General features: G+C 32.5%; 2 protein-coding genes across 11 annotated transcripts in view; both read left to right on the forward strand.

The window, feature by feature from the left end:
* Positions 1–18,407, forward strand: part of LOC134840114 (prefoldin subunit 2-like) — a 463,905-nt gene that overhangs the window by 282,257 nt on the left and 163,241 nt on the right. The gene's annotated exons all lie outside the window — the stretch shown is intronic.
* LOC134840526 (dual specificity calcium/calmodulin-dependent 3',5'-cyclic nucleotide phosphodiesterase 1C-like) overlaps positions 1–18,407 on the forward strand; it is a 188,055-nt gene that overhangs the window by 78,525 nt on the left and 91,123 nt on the right. For all 10 annotated transcript variants that reach the window (XM_063856394.1, XM_063856395.1, XM_063856396.1 and 7 more), the window contains 2 exons: positions 12,856–12,940; positions 14,526–14,645. In XM_063856394.1, coding sequence (XP_063712464.1) covers positions 12,856–12,940; positions 14,526–14,645 — 205 coding nt within the window. The remainder of the gene's footprint in view (positions 1–12,855; positions 12,941–14,525; positions 14,646–18,407) is intronic.

Consider the following 18,407-nt stretch of genomic DNA (forward strand, 5'->3'; position numbering starts at 1 on the left):
GTTACTTTCAGGGTGTTGTCCAAATAATGGTGGAGGTGCTGTGAATGTATTCCAGTCTAGTCTTAAAGGAATATTTGTTGATGATTGTTCTCGATATCTAGCGTCGAGGTTATTTGGGAAATTTAAGTTAAAAGGTGGTGGTGAAATCTGACTGATTGATGGTGTTGATGGTAGTGATAATGTTTCTTGTAGTGATGAGGATGTTGTCGTATCCGTACAAATATCTATTGGATCATTGATTAAATTTGGTTCACCTTGTGTGAATGAATGTGTTGTCCAATATGGTAGTCGTGATGTTTGGTTTGTAGGGTTAAAGGGATTTTCACGTATTTGTTCAGATGTTGGTGTTGAACCTAAGTAATCTGAGGGTAGGCTTGAGGTGCTACGTTGTGAAAGAAGCGTATGGGTTTCTGGTAATATACCGATGGGGTTTTCTGGAGTACTTTGTGATGGGGATTGAGGTATATCAAAATGAACTCGGGGAGTTTGAAAATTTCTGTTTCGTCGAGGATGTATAATTTGTCTATTTATTTCGACTGTTTTTTGGTTTTGACTAGGATTTCGTATTCTACTTAATTCTTGTGGTAGTGTTGGGTATAAGTTATATGTTGGTTCGCTTAAAGGTGCTTGTCGTTGAACTGGTTCTAGCGGTTCAGATAAGCGAGCGTGTCGTTCTTCAAAGGTATATGGGTTATCTTGAAAAGAAATTCGTGTGGATGTTTGGGGGTTTTGGGTATTTGAAGATGGTGTTGGGTTATCTTGGGATGATGTCGGTGAAGACTGACTGAGTGATTGTTGGTTAGCAATTTTTGATGGCTTTTTATTTATTCTTTTAGTGGAAAAATTTATGTTTTTTATAGTATTCTTCTAGAAAAAGAATTAGGAGGATTGTTGCTAGGGCGAATGTGATGATTTCTTTCTTTATACATTTGCATATTGTCAAGATGAGGGATGATAGAAATGTTATAAAAATTACAAATAGTAAAAAAATATCTGTTCTACTAAAAATGGTTCGTATCATTTAGATAAGTTTTGTGAATCGTACCTGTGGATATAGTCAATAGCTTTTGAAAGCTGGAGGTATAGTTCAAATATGGAATAGAAAATTTAAAAAAAAATTGCAAAAAATGATTAAGATTATTACAAAAGATTCAAAGGTATCAAAAAGAAATATGATTAAAAGTTTAAATATCGTTAAAAAGTTTATGAAAATATTGAGTATTAAGTTGACTGGTCGAGAGAAGAGCATTTAAGAAATGGCTTCTCGATCGAATATTTTTTGTTGTTTGAGGCAATTTTCAAGTGTGGTCGGATTATTTATTGGTTTTTTGACAAGTGGGTTGAGTTTTGTGAAAAATTGTTGGGGGCGAATTTTATGGTGATCGGGAGGTCTTCTTTGTCTTTATTTTTATTTGTCAAGTGATCTGGGGTATTTTTGAGATTTTTATACTTTAGGCTAATTAAATTGGTCGTTCTTTTACTTTAGGCTAATTTAACATATTTGTTTGGGGGGTATTTGAGATCGGAGTTGGGGAAATATTGTTGATCTTTGGGTTATTAGATAAGGGAGGGTTATGATATTATGGTGGCATTTATTTTAGTTGTCAAGTTGGAGTGGTTTGCTTATTTTTGACCTGGAGGTCGCAAAGTTATAGTTATAGATATGCCTGGAGTTTAATATCGTTCGTCTAGTTGGAAGGTGACGGATTGGATGAATCCTATTGGCTAATTTTGAACTAGAATCGTTGCTTGTTTGTCAGTATGCTATTTTGAAAAATGAAAGTTCAAAATGTTTCAGAGGTGCAAAGATTATGAAATATAAAATTAAAGCTGTTTTTGAAATTCGACTTTCTTTAATATTTTAGACTGTGGAATGAATGTTTTATAGTTTTTACGTGGTTGATTTCTAAGTCGTGATGACTCTCTATGTTCTAATTTGTCGATTAGTTCTTGGGGTATTGTTTTTTCTGTCATTTTTCTATTTTTTCTTTCTTTTTGAGGTATATTTTGATCTAGCTTTTTTGTATTGTTTTTCGTTATAGTTGATTTTTTATTTTGGTTTTCGAGATGAATGTCATGTTGTTCTTTTGTTTTATTCTCCGTATGTGGTGGGGTATTTTGAATAACTTTTAAACCTGTGAAAGAATATAATTGAGTTAGTTCGCGTAGTGCGTATTCTTTTGGGTAATAAGGTAATAGGTTGTTTCGGTGTTGAACAATTTCTTTTTTGTTTGAGTCGGTAATTTTATATGTGACATCAGTGGGTTTAGCAATTATTTGGTATAGTCCTTTTCGAAGGGGTTGTAATTTTTTAGAGATTCCTTTTTCAGTGTTAAAATTAGGTATTAAAACAAATGTTCCAATTTTTAAATCGGAGGCTGGTGTAAAGCGTGAATTTATTTGTTCATTAATGTTTTGTCTTTGTAACAGTTTTTTGTTACTTTATGGTAAATTTCATTGTGTTTTTTATCTCTGTTTAAAATCCATTCGGTGTGTGTACCGGAGGCTAATTTAAGAATTTGTGGGTGATGAAAATGATCTTCATCGTGTGTATGTAAAGGTAAGTTATAACGAATTGAGTCTTTATTCGGTTGAAAATAACTTTGTGCATTTTTATGAGAGTTTGCTGTAAACATAATTGGTTTGCGTGGCTTTTGATTAAAAACCATTTCATATGGTGACATTCCTAGAGTTGTCGTGATTTGTGAATTATATGCTAAGGGAAATAGTTTTACATCTGCTGACCATTCAGTGTATTTTGTGTCATTTCCATTGATGATACATCTAAGATATTCTTGTAGTGAACGGTTCATACCTTCGACTAAGCCGTTTGTCCAAGGTGCATGAAAAGTACGTGGTTTGTGTTTGATGTTATATAAATGACATAATGTGATGATTTCGTTTTTTATGAATTCTGTACCGTTGTCTGTAACTAAAATTTCTGGTAGTCCGAATTTAGCTATCCAGTGTTCATAGAGTGTTGTGTAAGCGTAATAAGCGTTACAATGCGGTACTGGGTTAAGTGCTACATATTGTGTAAATGCGTCAACAATTACCATAATTTAGGAGTTTTCTTTCGGATGAGGGTGTAATTGGTCCTTTTGTATCAAATGAAATACGGTGGTTAAAGTACAAACTTTGTCCTTTAAAATCTTGTTTTTGTGCTATTTGTTTTTGATTTGGATAAGGTTTATTTAGCTGACATACTATACAATCATTGCATAGTACTTTTATCCAAATTGGTGCATTTGGAAAATAAAAGTTTTGTATGAAATTTGAATATGTTTTCTCTGATCCAGAGTGTCCTTTAATGTTTTGTGTATGTGAAATATTAAAAGCTATAAGAATCATACTTAGGGGGAGACAGGGAACTGTAGATTCGTTTAATTGGTATTCTAGAAGGTCTGTGTTTTCGTTAATTGTTGTATTATTAAATTTTCGAAAATATCTGAGGATTGTTTTATTTCCTAAAATAGTTGTATCTGCCTTGACGGGTTTAGTTTTATATTTGTGCCATGATTTTAGTTGTCTAATTACTGGGTCAAGATTTTGATATTGTTTCAAAGTATTAATTGTAATTTTATCTGTTGGGGGGAGAAAAATGTTTTCAATTTCTAATTTAGATAAAGGAATTGTATCAAGTGGGTCATGGAGGTCAAAAACTTGATTTATTGTGTATTTTGAATCGTTTGTTTGTGGTCCTGATAAATTTATTTTATCAGTTAGATTTTTTTTTCAATTAATGGAAAAAGGTCTTTTTTATGCGAGTGTTGTTTTACTCTTTTTTGTTGGGTGTTATTTTTTATCCATTGTGAGTATGGAATTGGTTTGAAAGTCGATGTTCCAAGTAGATCAACTTCGTAGTGGTTATTTTGGCAATCTAAATAAAGTGGGAAGTGTTGTAGATTGTTTATCTGTGATTGTTCAACGTCAGTTTTTACTGCATATTTGCATTCTAGTCGGGGTGATGTTTCGTTTTCTGCAAGGTAAAATTTTATATTTTTGGGTATTTCAACTGTAGTTTTACGTGTAAGTAATTCAGGTGGTGTATTTCGACTTAAAGTGTCTGGTAATGCAAGATTCTTTCCTGCTGTCCAAACTATATGTAAGTTTGGGAATTTCATTAGAATTAATTGAAATCTATAAACTCGGTGATTTGGATTAGATTTTTGTGTAAAGAGAAAAATGATTGGTTTGTGATCTGTGAATAAAACTGTTGGATGTTTTGATCCAAGTATTAGAAATTCATATTCTGTTAGTGTATATATTATGGCTGTACATTCTCTCATTAGAGTTGAGAGTCACAGCTCTGCTTGAGTGAATAAACGAGAATTTGCTGATATAAGGTTCATTTTGTTTGTACCATTGTGTGATTGTAATAATGCTGCGCCGATGCCAAAATTCGAAGCATCGCACATTGCATAGAATGGTTGATTTGGATCTGGAATTGTATTCGAAATTTGTTCAGTTAAGAGTTTTTTAATTTCTTCAAATCGTACTTGATGTTCTGTGTTCCATTCAAAATCATTTGTTGTCTAAGTATATTATAGAAAGGTCTTAGGTATAATTGCATTTTATAGACATATTTGCTTAAAAAATTTAACATTCCAAGGAATTCTTGGATTTTCTTTTTGTTTGTTGGTGGTTGGAGCTTTTGAATAGCATCAATGCGTGTTTTTAATGGAGTGATTGTTTTTCTTTCTATATTATGTCCTAAGAATTTAACTCGTGTTAAAAAGAAGTGTGACTTGTCGGGAGCGGCCTTCAGATTTTCGTTCTGAAGTATTTTGTGATAGTGTTCTAAAACATTAAACATTTCTTCTTTTGTCTGTGATTGCAAAAAAACATCGTCTAAGTAGGTGATTGCGTTTTTCTTAAGTATTAGTGGTCAAAAAATTTTGCTCATAAAAGCTGAAAATGCTGCTGGTCCTATGGATATACCATAGAATAGGCGGTTGAATTCATATTGCTGATTTCCAATAACAAATTGTGTTAAGCGTCGCGATTGTTCATCTAGTGGCATTAGATTATATGCACTATTCATATCTGCGGTTGTAAAGTATTTTCCGTTTATTTTTGTTAAAATAACTTGTATTGGTTCAATAGGCCAATTGCATTTTGATTCGTCTATTAGTGAATTAAGATATCTAGCGTCTAGAACTATTTTTAATGATTCTCCTTTTGCTAGGATGATAACAGGGTTGATAAATGTGTTACCTTTTGGTTGTTCTTCTTTGTTTACCGGTGAGATTATATTGTATTGTTCTAAAATATCGAGTAATCTGTTCACTTTATCGTGTAAATGAATTGGTACTTTACTTGCTCTTTGTTTTTTGAAAACTGCGTCAGGTTTTAATGGGAGATGTAGTGATGAACTGATTTTGCCAACATCAAATTTAGATGTTGCATAGACTGATGAATATTTTATTAGCTGTTTGGCTAATTTATCAAATTCGTCTTGTGTTATTTGTGAATGTTGGAAGTTAAACATTGTTAAAAATTTCTGTTGATTCTCTGTATAGTTATTTATGTTGAATGTAGGTTTGAAATATGGGGTTTTTGTGAAATAATCTGTATTTCTTTTTTCATTACTTATTATATTATTTATGGATAATTCTTCATTAAGAATTGTGGATTGACAAATATCTAATAATTGGAGTATATTATTTACGCGGTATGCTTTTTCGTGTACTGGTGATATCGTAGCGTTGGTTTCGCAATAGCCTAAAAGTCCTAAAGTTAGTGTTACTTGATAGGGTGTATTGTTGTATACATGTAGAGAAATAATATCTGAATTCGAGTTTTTCAAATATTTTTTGGATGAGATTGTGATTTTGAAAAACTTATGGATAGGTTTGAATTCAAAATCTGACATATAGAGTTGTTGTCTATTTTGTTTTTTATCATATTGGTGAACTTGTTTTATTGAAAAATTATATATGTTTCCTGATAGTGGTTTCAGGTGTTTTCTTTGTTGATTATGTATCGGATAAAATTTTGAAAAGAATGGTGGTTGTTTATTTAATCTTTGAAAAAATGTTAGGGATGTGTCTTTTATTTTTGTGTAATTATCTTTGATTAGTATTTTACTATTCAAAATGTTGATTGTTGGTATATATTTAGAGATAAATGGTATTCCAATGATATTGTGTTTAATATCAGTGATATGAAATATTTGTTTAAATGGTTTATTTAAAATTTTATTTTGCTCTATTGTTCTTGTGGGGAGAAGAAATAATTGAATTTTTCCATAGTTTACCAATGTTGATCCTTGTGCTGTTGCTAGTTTACTGGAGGTTTCAAGAGGCGTTATTTTTGGGTGTAATGATTTTATCTCATTCCATGTGGGAATGTTTATTATGTTTGATTCTGCTCCTGAATCAATTAAAAAATCAATTTCAAGATCTGGTGGTTGAAATTCTTTGTTTCTTGGGCTTTCTAAAAGAAATGGTATTGTCCAAATTTTTTCTTTGGGTTGTTCTTTTTGTATATTTTGATAGATGTGATTTGTTTTCAAGCATTTTGTTTTGTCATTTTCATTGGATTGATTTGTAGTGTTGATTTCGTTAGTTTCTTGTGTCGTTTGTGTAGAATGGATGGGTTCAATATAATAATTGTGAAGGAGTTCTAATTGATTTTCATATATATGTGATGAAAAAGGTTGTTCATATATAATAGGTTCGTAGTCATTTTCGACTGCTATCATATTGATGGAAATATTGTTTCCTGTATCACCTTCTGAATCTGATGATTCACAGTTTATTTGATTTAGTTGTAGTTCGTTATTTCCTGTGTCATCAATACCTGGGGGGTCTGATGTTGTTTCTGGGTTTGATTGTACTTGATTAATATTTCTTTGATGTTTAGGTGTACTACTTCTGTGGCGATTGTTAGAATTATTATAATGGTTATTATTCCTGTGTGGTGATTGGGAATAATTTCTATAACGGTTATTATAATTTGAATGTCGATTTTGTGAATTATTTCGTGATCTGTTTTGATAATTATTGTTTGGTCTGTTATAGTTTGATCTATTATATGAGTTATTCCTTGATCGATTGTTCGGGTAATTCTGGTTTCGGTTGTTTGAATAACTTCTATTTCGATTATTGGAGTAGTTTCTATTTCTATAGTATGATGAGTTTCGTGATTGATTGTTTGGATAGTAATTATTTCTTGATTGGGAATTAGATCTAGAAACAAATTGTGTTGTATTTGAATTTGATCTGGAGTAGTTATTTCGCCTATTTGGTCTATTATAATGGTTTTGTGATGAATTTTGCGTATTTCTTCGTTCTGGTGATCTTCCTCTATAACTTGAGTTATATGGTGATTGAGTTCTCGTGTAATTGGTATTGTTCGGAAGTGGTTTTCCTGAACTATTGTTGCTGTATTTATTTTTGTTCGGTAGATTTTGATCTTTTTTCATGTACTGATAGAATGATTTATTTGGTTCCTTATATTTTTGAGGTTTGTTTTGATTGTCCTGTTGTTTTTGTCTACATTCAGAAATACTATGTCCGTATCGTCGGCAATAATTACACCATTTTTTGAAAGATGGTTTGCCTTTAAAGTTTGGGTGTTTTTCGTAAATATTGAGTATTTCAGTGATTTTTTCAACGAGGTCTGTATCTGATTCCTGTATATTGTTGATATTTGTGGTATTTGCTTCAATTCGGTTAACATATTGTAATTTCAGATTTTCTGTTTCTTCAAGTTTCATTGTGATTTCCGCTTGCTCAAGTTTGTCTACTAGTTTTCGAAAATCTAAATCGGGCTCTCGAATTGAGGAGGGATGGGATGCTCTCTTTTTTATTGCTATTCTCCTTAATTGAGGTGTTAAGGTCATCATTAAGATTTCTGTCATTTTTGTGTTTTTGTAGTCGTGTGTATTTAGTGAGTATGCTTTTCGAACTAGTGTTTCAATACGTACTGCTAATTGTTTGATGGTTTCATTTGGTAATCTGCGAATTTCATTACATAAAACTCTTTGTTGTTGTTTGTTTCTTTCGGAGTCAAACATTTTTGAAAATTCTTGTGTAAATCTTTTCCAATTTGATTTTATTTCTATAGGCAATACTGAAAACCATTTTTGGGCTGCGCCGTCTAAGGTTGTCTGTATCAACGCTGTGCGTCGATGTATCCAATTTTGATGTAGTGGCGTATTAATTGGTTCAGGTCCTATATTTAAAATTAAATTTGCTGTTACTGCATTTAAATAATCTTCTACAGAATATTCAGGGTCTGTTCCTGTGAATACCATTAATGGTTTGTTTGATGTTATTGATGATCCACCCATAAGGTATGGATTCATTGTCATTTGTAATGATTCTGCTGCATTTGGCATTTGTGAAAAATTCGAAAGTTGATTTTTTGTTATTTCGTGTTGTTGAAGGTAATATGGAAGTGGTATTTCATTTTGCATTTGTGTTGGTTGATACGAGTGTGTAATCATTTGGTTTTGTGGCTGAATTGGTTGAAAAGATTGTGCATTAATTGGGTTTTGCATTTGCATTGGTTGTTGATTTTGTGTATCTGTTGGGTGTGGGGAAAAATTTCTATGATATGTATATGGTTTTTGCACTCCTTGTCCACGATATTCTTGAGTGTATGGTGCAAATATATCTGGTTGTAAAAAACCATCATCAGAGGATAAATAATCCGTTTGATGAGATGCTTGCTTTTTATTTTTATTCTGTTGAAAGAATGGGTAATTTTCACTACGATCCTGTGGAGGATGTGAATTAGTTTGAAAATTTACTGAGTTGGTTGTTGCCATTGGGTTATCCCAATATCGAGATCTTATCTGATTATTATTATTTTTTGGGGGGATAGTTTGTTTTTGATGATTGTGCGTAATTATAATTGTGTTCCGCAAAAGTGTTTTTTGTGAACGTTCTGCGTGTTTTTGACGGTATTGTCATAGGTCTATATGTTTGATAATCCATTTGTGAATATTTTGGAGCAACCGAAGGTTTAACGGTTGATTGTAAGGTTACCTGTGCTAGTGAAGTGTTTGTATTTCTTGGTGTTGTTAAATTTGGACGTATTGGTGAAATACTTTGTTGTGTAGTTGTTGTTGTTTGTACAATTTCTTCATTTATGAAGTGTGATGGTGTTTGAATATCTTGTTGAGTGAGGTTCCTAGTTCCATTAAGGTTTTCATTGTGTATGACGGTCGAGTTTAAGCTGTTATTTCGCGTATCGGGTAAAAATGTATTGTAGTTTAATGGTGTTGCATCAATCGTTAATGTTACTACTCTTACATAATCTCTGGTATAAGATATTGTACTTATTGCTTGACTTGCAATTGATTGTGGGATATTTATAAATGCATTATGAGACCATTCGGGGTCCCAAACGTAGTCTGACTGTTCTATGATGGCGGTATCATCGTTTGGATTTTGAGGTCTGAAATTTTTTCTTGCTTGTGAAATTAAATCTATATTATGTGTGAAATATTCTATTATAAACCATGCCAAAATTTTTTGTAAGTCATGTTTTGTATGTTGTGAAACATCATCTTTAGTGAAATTTTCTTTAATTATATGTAGAAAAGTTGAAAATAGTTTGATTTCATGTCGTACCTTTATATGTTTGGATGTCTCTGTCGGTGAGACACTTGGGATTGGAATTTCGTTCTCTAATATTGAGATATAACTATATATTATGGCAAAAACTTCATTAGTGAATATGGAGTTTGCTCTTTGTGAGTTATGATATTGTATGATTTTTATGTATTCTGAGAATACTTTTGAAAATTCTAAATCAAGGTCGTCTGTTTGAATTACATATTTGCGGTGATTCGGGTTTGGTGAGGTGAAATCTATGGTGTAGATTCCGTAGTGTTGTGTCAAATTACATATATCTTTCAGATAGTGATCAATAATTTGTCTTTTGATTTTTACATTTGAGAACTCTGCTTTACATGGGCTGATTCCGGGTTCAAATAAATTTAGTAGTAAATTCTTGCAAAGTATATGCTGTCCTCTATCATTAGGTGCATCTACGAGGAAGGGGAAGATATTGTCATCATCTGGACTATCTTCACTTGGAGTGTGTGTTTGGCTCATTTTTTCGTTTAATGACTGTTAATAGGTAATTATCGATGTGTCTAATTGGTTGATTCCAATTATATAAATGTACTGGTTTGTGTTTATATTGCTTTTTTATTCTTCTTTTTCCTCTTTTCGATGAATTCGAAGTTGTTTCTGAGTCGGAAAAATATAATTGATCGTGAATGGGGCGATTTTTATCTATAGATTCTTTTAATTTATAAAGTTCGTCTAAATTGCTGACTTCTGATTCTGAGAATGCGTTTCGAATTTTGGAAAATCTTTTTCGTGTTATTTGTCTTTGTTTAGTTATTATTTTTCTTTTTAGTGTTTGTCGTTTTGTTCTAATATATCCAACTGTTTGTGTGTGAGGTGTGATTACAAGGTCGTATTTTTTGTTATCTATTTCACAGTTGTGCAAAACGATTGTTTGTTTGTTTCCTAGATTTTTAAATGACATAAGGTTTAGGATGACGGATGCAAAAAGTTGTTAGATGATTTCTATTTTCTTAAATTGTTAGTCTTTACGATTTTTTGGTTAGCTTAACCTGGGTCTATTTTTTCAGGGTTGGAGAGAAAAGTATATCGATTCCGAAGAATGATTTTTTACTTTCTCGTGGCTAGTATAAGCTAAGGTGTTAACTTACTTAATCTTACTTAAGGGTAGTGATTGTGTTCAAGGGTTGGAGAATAGTAAATCGATCCACAAGGTTCAGGTATAATTAGAACGCGAGTAGTTCGTTAGATACTATTTTAAACTTACTAAGTCTACGATTTATCCTGGGTCTGGTAAGAGGAGGGTTCAAGTGAAGGATGAATAACCGAAGTTCTTCACTGTTTATCCTAATTTGAATGGTTAGTTTTGTTGAAAAATTTCTATTAGTCTTGGGTTTTGCGAAAGGGTTGGATAGTGAATCGACGTTTGAGGTCGTTAGACACTAGCTAAGTGGGTGGGGGGGGGGAACAAAATTGTTCTTTTTGATCCAAGGATAGGCCTTGATGATCAAGTTTTAAAATTTAATTAAATAGAAAATGAATTAAGATCCAAGGATAAGCCTTGATGATCTGATTTTAAAATTAAGTGAATTTAAGTTTAAAATGGTTTAAATTTGTTTAAGAATAGATTTAGTGTTTTAATGATATTAGTGAGCTTATGATTGCTGTTATGTTTTAGGTGATGAAGCTGAGACAACTGATGATTTTATGATTACTAACAGTTTATTGTCATGCTACTAATTTTTATTTTGATTTTCAATAAATATTTTCCAAACATGTTTTATATAATACTGCAGAATTTTAGGAAAATGATCTGAGATATTTTTATCAATCGTTATTGTATATTAATATTTTGTTTAGCGCCTGTAATGAGCATGAAGATTGGCTTCAAGATTTTATGTTTGCAAATGAAAATCTAAATTCATTGCTAATAAAATTCTAAATATAAAAGTTTGTGTTGGCTTTTGCCGTACTATCATATAACTATTTGGTAAGTTTCTACTTTGTCGTATGTCGTCTCTGGTTCGAGGTATTCTTCCAATTCCGGGTAGTTCTATTATCGTTCGGAATATTGGCTCTGATCTATTGAGTCGTAGAGACATTTCGATTAAATTATCGTCGTATAACATTTTAAAAAAGTTTTGTCTAAATTCTAATCTATTTTTGGTTAATTCTAAGCTATTAAGGTCTTGTTCGAGACTTATGGTCGCACCAGATGAGTTATAACCGAGGTGGTTAACTCATAGAGTAATTTCGGATAGGGTACACCGTCTGCTCGTCACGCTATCTTATTTTCGGCCGGATAGATTCGTGCAACTTCTTAGTCTAATACCGATCCTAATCTTACTCTTATACTATCTAGTCTCAGGTTGTTTAACTAGTCTCTGCTAGGCTCAATAGATCTAGGGTATACTGGTTTATTGCGGCTGCTGAAGTTCTCTTGGAGAGTCAACTAATTTCTAAGTTAAATTTAAATCTCTCTGGTGCTGAAATTACAAGTAATTTCAGCACTTACAAACAAGTGGGTTGTTAGTTAGATGGATCATGATTGGTTAATATTAAATACTTTACAATGGTAAAATATCTAATTTATCCAATCATAAAATGTAGTTTAGATCAGGTTCCACCAGTGGCAATCCGCGATTTCTTTGAAATTTGATCTGATTTTGAAAAACCACCACAAGCAGATATATTCCTCACTTTATTCAAAAGTCAGATAAAAAAGAAGAGATTTGGCAAAAATTGGAAAGTTTAGACCAAATAAAATTGCCTGTTCCGTTTTGCACTCGCCCTTTAAAAATAATATTTATGCGCGGATCTAGGATTTGCACGAAATAAGGATTTTCAAACCTTCAATTTTCACAAGCTTGTCACTCATTTACTCTGCTACTATAGTGTCTCAATTTTGAGATATTCAATTAATAAAGTTTTTGCATGACGTCACCAAGCTCCTTGAATTCGATAATGACACTAATTAATAGCTAGTTTCAATGATACAAATAAAATAGATAGGAAGCTATTGAGTTTTTTTTATTAATCTTTTCACAATTTTTCACATTTGCACTTTGAGTTTTTTATTAGCTTGTCGAGACAAGGAATTTTCTAAATTAGAAGAAACCGCCTGACTGTATCCGCTTAAGCTCATTTTAAAATTTTTTACACGCCAATACAATTTTTTCTATTCTATTGAATTAGCTTCTCTTCTTTCATGGTACATCCCTTTTAATTTTTTCTTCTTTTAAATTAATTTCTTTTATCGTCTCTGTTTCATAAACAATTTTCTAATTGCTTATTTGTTTCGCAGGTGGTTCTAAATACCTGGTAAAGAAAACAGAGTCGCAATCAAACATGTCTAGCAGCACTGATGTCGCGAAGCAGGCAGTCGACCAGTGAGTTTATCTTCATTCTTCTACTTCGTTCTTTTAATAACTGATAGTAAACCCAATTTTTCCCCTCTCAAGAATGCTGACTTGATGAATCCTGGCTTAAGCTTCAGTTGATTTTTTAGATGTTAAGTTCAAACCTCGAAAATTGTCAACTTTTGCTTTTTCTGCGCTTTTCTGCTCCGTTTCTGCTAATTTTCAGGGCAAGCATACGACTTTTTTTATCTCAATGGCGCGTCACGGAGCCAAACACCCGGAAAGCCGACAAATAAATTCGTTCCCGGATAGCCGAAATTTGAATGCGTTCCAGGATAGCAAAAAATTGAATTCGCTACAGGATAGCAAATGTTTTGTTTCCCCAGCCGTTCAATATTACATTAACCATATTATTACTCATTAAAAACGTACTATATATCCGACAAGTACTAATCAACACAATTTTTTTCGCATTGTTTTCTTATTTTTGACATCAACGCTTAAGCATATGACAATTTTAAACCTAGTAACGAATACCCCCCTTTCGCAAAAGGTGGGATATATTTAAAGAGATCCACTCCCGAAACATTTTAAAAATAGCTACTTTTGGGAAGGCAAGACAAAGTCTACTACATTTGTAAATTTTGAAATGTCTCATCGCGTAAACTTTTTGTCAAGCAGGAACCAGTAAGGCTTTTAACTTTTTAAAGAAATTCATTTGCAGATTCTACTGAATGATCAATGCAAAAAAGGTACTTAACCATCTCCCCCCCCACCCCCCATCCCCCCTATGGTATCTACTTAAGAATCTCCACCCCTCTGAATAAATACAGTAAATTAGCGCTAGAGCTTTGTATTGAGAATTATAAATTTAAGGCAACCTGACTGGTCGAAAAGGGGGGAGATTGTTAAGAAGATACAATGCAAGTTCTACCGAATAGCAAAATCATTGCATATGTTTTGATCAGTAACATCTTTAAAAGGCACAAATTTCTAAAAAGACTCAAAAAGGATAAACAGAGTTACCGTTATTTTCTGCAAATTAATTATTGTCAAATATATTTAGTTTTTATTTTCATTATTTTAATGCATGGTTTCATATTTCAACTCAATTTGTGTCGAACGATCTCTCTCAATATAATATCTTCAACCTTATTTCTACCATATGCTACGAAGTAACCGAAAATACACCAAGAAAAAAACCAACAGCCACGAATATGTGATTTTGTTCCCACCCTAGTCGACCAAGGGAGGTTATCTTGCAAGATCTTGCGAGATGGACGTTAACAGGCTCTTTTATACTTTCCCCCAACATTTTATATATTTTTTCTTAGTTGTTTAACGTGTGGAAAATTGCGAGACGCTAGCAAGAGTCTTTTAAAGACGATGCAACTCTTAATAAGATCTTGCAAGATTCTTGTAAGATCTTTTAAAAAGATGCATCGTCTTTAAAAAATCTTGCAAGCGTCTCGCAAGACCTTACAAGATAACCCTCAATTGCAAAAATCTTGCAAGATTTTTCAAGATAATCTTCCTTGATCTACTAGGGTATTATTGAATACCTCTTTTGCGATGAGGGATGTTAAGAGATCATCTGGAAGTTGTTCTTATTTAGGATGAGGAATCTGCTGGCTAATCTGGAGGGGGAAGGGCAGGAGGTTAACAGAGAAGACTTACGCTCTCAGCTCTCATTCGTCCTCACTGTACTCGAGGATTACGTCACAGACGACAAAAAGTGAGTGATGAAAATAGGTTTTTTATACTCGAAGATTACGTCACGACGACAAAAAGTGAGTAATGAAATCAGGGGGAGAGGTGTGGATGTTAACTTGATCCGAACGGTATTCACACATTTACCTACCACATTTTTGCCTCTCAAATCGTAAATTTGGAATGCCGCTTTCCAAATTTACGATTTGAGGGGCAAAAAGTGTTGTGCTAATAAATTATATAATAAGGGGCGAATCTTGTGAGGGGCAAAACGTGCCACATTCTATTTGAACATATAAATATTTGATCCTAGTATGCTACTTAGTCTTAAAATTGCGAGTGAACACCCCGTCTTCAAATTTAGATTTTTATGGTGAATTAAAATGAATCCCGATTTAATTACTTTGTTTTGAGAGCCGATCTAGAACTTTTCAATAGAGGATTTTCAAAACAAAACGAAAACTTTGTCCAGTTTTTTAAGTCGACCAAAATCATGCTCCGAGCTCTCCTAAAAAATTGAATGAATTTTTATTCTAAAGCTTCTGCGCCGCTGGCCAGTTTTTGGGAAAAAAAGGTCAGAAAATGATGTTTTATGAATTTTTTGAAAGCTTTTGATCAACAAATTGTGTTCATAGGCTCCTCGGCTCTTTTCCAGTCCCCCTTTGATTGTTCTGAAGGCCAATTTATAAAAATCAATTTGAAATTACTTATCATGTTAAAAACTGCATCAAAATATGTCAGCGTAAATAGGTGAACAAATTTCTACATTTCCCACATAAAAAATGCCGTGTGAACAATTTTTGTATATATATTTTTTTTGTAATTTTATGAGGGGTGGGAAACTGGAATAGAGCCCGCTCCTCTACCCCTCAAAATTGTTGGCACCAAAAGCGTCTTTAATTTCTTTCAACAGTGGTTGATGCCGGAAAATAGAACCAAATGGAGAACTCTCTCCTTTCAATCCGTTCGTATTATTTTAACATAAAAGTTTTAACAAACAAGTTTCGCTCCTCTTAGAATCAAAATCGTTCTTGAAAACAGAAAATAAAATTCTGGCATATAAATGATTGAAAATGACGATTTTCTAACGAAAATTTCTATACATTTTTACTAAAGTATCAAAAAGGAGATAGAAAAACGAAACATTGAATATTTGTGGTATGCCGTTTCTGATTTTTTTCTACCTCTTTCTGCGTTTTTAAATTTCCTTTTATATTTGTGAAACGATCGTTTTCAGAATCATTTATTCTTTTTGCACAATCACCAGCTTATCTTGCTCTAATTGTTATTCTATCAAGAGTGATTGCTTTTCGTGAGCTTTTGAAAATGCGAAAAAAAATCAAGTTATAGTTAATTTTTAGCTTTCAACGCATGAAATTGCTTTTTATATCTGCTTCAGCAAAAAAACTTATCGGACTTGTAACATGTTCATACCCAAAGCAACGTTTAAAACAAACAAAATACGACTGCTCGTATATCAGGGCAAAACCCAGATTGTTTTAACTGCCCCTCAACTAGTCTCAAATGATTTAAAACGGTCAAGAATAGTTTTTTTACAAACTATAATTGTTGTGTTGAATTATCAACTTTAAGAGCTAAATTTGAGCACATCTATTAAAACCAAACAGTTGGCTTCAATTCAATTTGGAACAATTATGAGTGCGGACAATTTTTACGCTAAATTATTCGGCCAATTGAAAATATCAAGGATTAAACCAACAGCTAACCCAACATCATCTTAGTCTAGCGCAAGCAAACTCGCTTACTCGCTTAGAAACCCAGAGATTGTTGCTCGGGTGCAAATCACAGGTTGCCGTAAAAGAAATATTAAATTTAAATTGGTTGCCATTCATTTAAAAGACAGCTGACTTTACATTTTTGTTTTGTTATATTTTTTTGATATAAATTTTAATTGGCTGTCATTCATTGAAAAGACAGCTGGCTTTAAAACTTTGCAAGTAGATCGTAAGCTGAAATTTTTTGTCATAACTTTTGGTTCTTCAATGAAATTGCTAAAACTAAAGGGTAAATGAAAAGTAAATTATATCAAAGTGAGCCTCTTATTTAAATCTTGAAATTTTAAGAAAAGGTTAATTCAATTTTTGTTTGATTGCCAAAGATGTCTTTTTTAGCTGTAAAAAGTACCAAAATTTTTCTGCCAAAAATTTTCTAAATTTTTGCGCAAATTGTTTGGAAATTACGCCCTCCTTTTTTGGACTACATAAGATGACAACTGAAGCGAAAATTTAAACGTTATTTTTTCGCTGAATGAAATGAAAGGAGCAATTTTTGTCTGCACCACTAATTGTCCTCAATTAACTCTATTCCAGAAAATTGCGTCTCAGTACTTTAAATTGTTCTTCATGTCTTACAAATGCAAATGAATTTCTAACAAAAAAAACTCAACCATATCCGGTTGCTGTGCAAATAGATCAGAACGTTTTGATCATATTCATGAAAAAAAATAGAAAAAGAAACAATATTTTTCTACTTTTCTTCAAAGTAATGTTTCTTCAAGTTCTTCAACAAGTTTTTTCTCTCATTTGGCTCAAAATTTTATACAAAACGTTTTTTGCCAAATAAGTGCTAAATTGTACATCAAACTTAAGTTTTCTTTGAATTAAAAAGTTTTTAACCTAAACGTCTACAGAAGCTTGTGTCCATTTGACGAGCGTTACCCGATCGCATTACTCGCTCGAAATTAAACTGAATCGTAAATTTTTCAAACTATTTTTTCTCGACACGGACATATTTATGAAAATTATTTGAACCATTCTGATGATAATTAGTGGTATCTATTTTTGCCTGGAAAACAAAAACTTAAACACAACCGATTACAAAGTTTGTCCCTATTTTTAATAGTCGGAACTATTAAAAAAATAGAGAATATTCTTCTACTCAAGTTTGAAAATCATTTTCAGCATGAAGTTGCAAGATTAAATTAGGCCACTGATTTAATTTTTGGTAAAGCATTTATCGATTTTTAACTTTCTATTTTTTTTTTCAGTTTCGTTTATAATCATTTTGTTATCCCACCTAATTAGCTACCACGAAACATCTTTTACAAATTTGACTGACATACCTCATCAAAACTTCTTAAGTCCTAAATAAAAACCCATTTGAAGGTTTTGAGTCGCGCCGGTCGCGGTGGAGTTTTTTAATTGCGCTGGTCGGGCCAGTCTGTAATTGCCAATAGAACGTTTCTCCGGTCTAGAATTGCAGAATAAGGGTCACGCCTGTCTTTTCTTAAATCGCGGACATCGACCCGGGCTATACTTTGACAGGAAAAAACAAATAAAAAGAAATATCTCTCATTGCTTATTTTAGTCTAGTTAATTGCGCAAACAATAATCTATAAAATACTTAGGTATTAAGCAAGCGGTTGGTTCTTAGTTTTTGAAGCTTGTCAGTCCTTCTTCCCACCTTAGCAAACAACCGATTAAAAACACTTTTTTTGTGTGATTGAAATTGTCGTCGCAAGCTTCTGTACTCCTTGCATAGCAACCTGGCCATTCTCAATAAATTGATTTCTTAAAATTCCGAAAGGAGAACATTAGGTTTCAATTCATTAAATCAAGCCTCAATGTCCTATAAACCTCATTTGGGCTTGAGAATTGTAAGTTAGACTCCAAAAATAAATTTAATTTTTGGCTTCCGACTTATAAATTTGCCTCTTTCTTAAATTCGAAGCAAAAGTCCAGGTGATCAGGGATAGATCTAAAAGCTTGCCGCGAGGAGGATGTCAAATTTTCAAAATTTTTATGCTTTTTCTTAGCGCTTGTTCTTT

The sequence above is a fragment of the Symsagittifera roscoffensis genome, chromosome 2, assembly GCF_963678635.1.
Source record: "Symsagittifera roscoffensis chromosome 2, txSymRosc1.1, whole genome shotgun sequence".
Taxonomy (NCBI): domain Eukaryota; kingdom Metazoa; phylum Xenacoelomorpha; order Acoela; family Convolutidae; genus Symsagittifera; species Symsagittifera roscoffensis.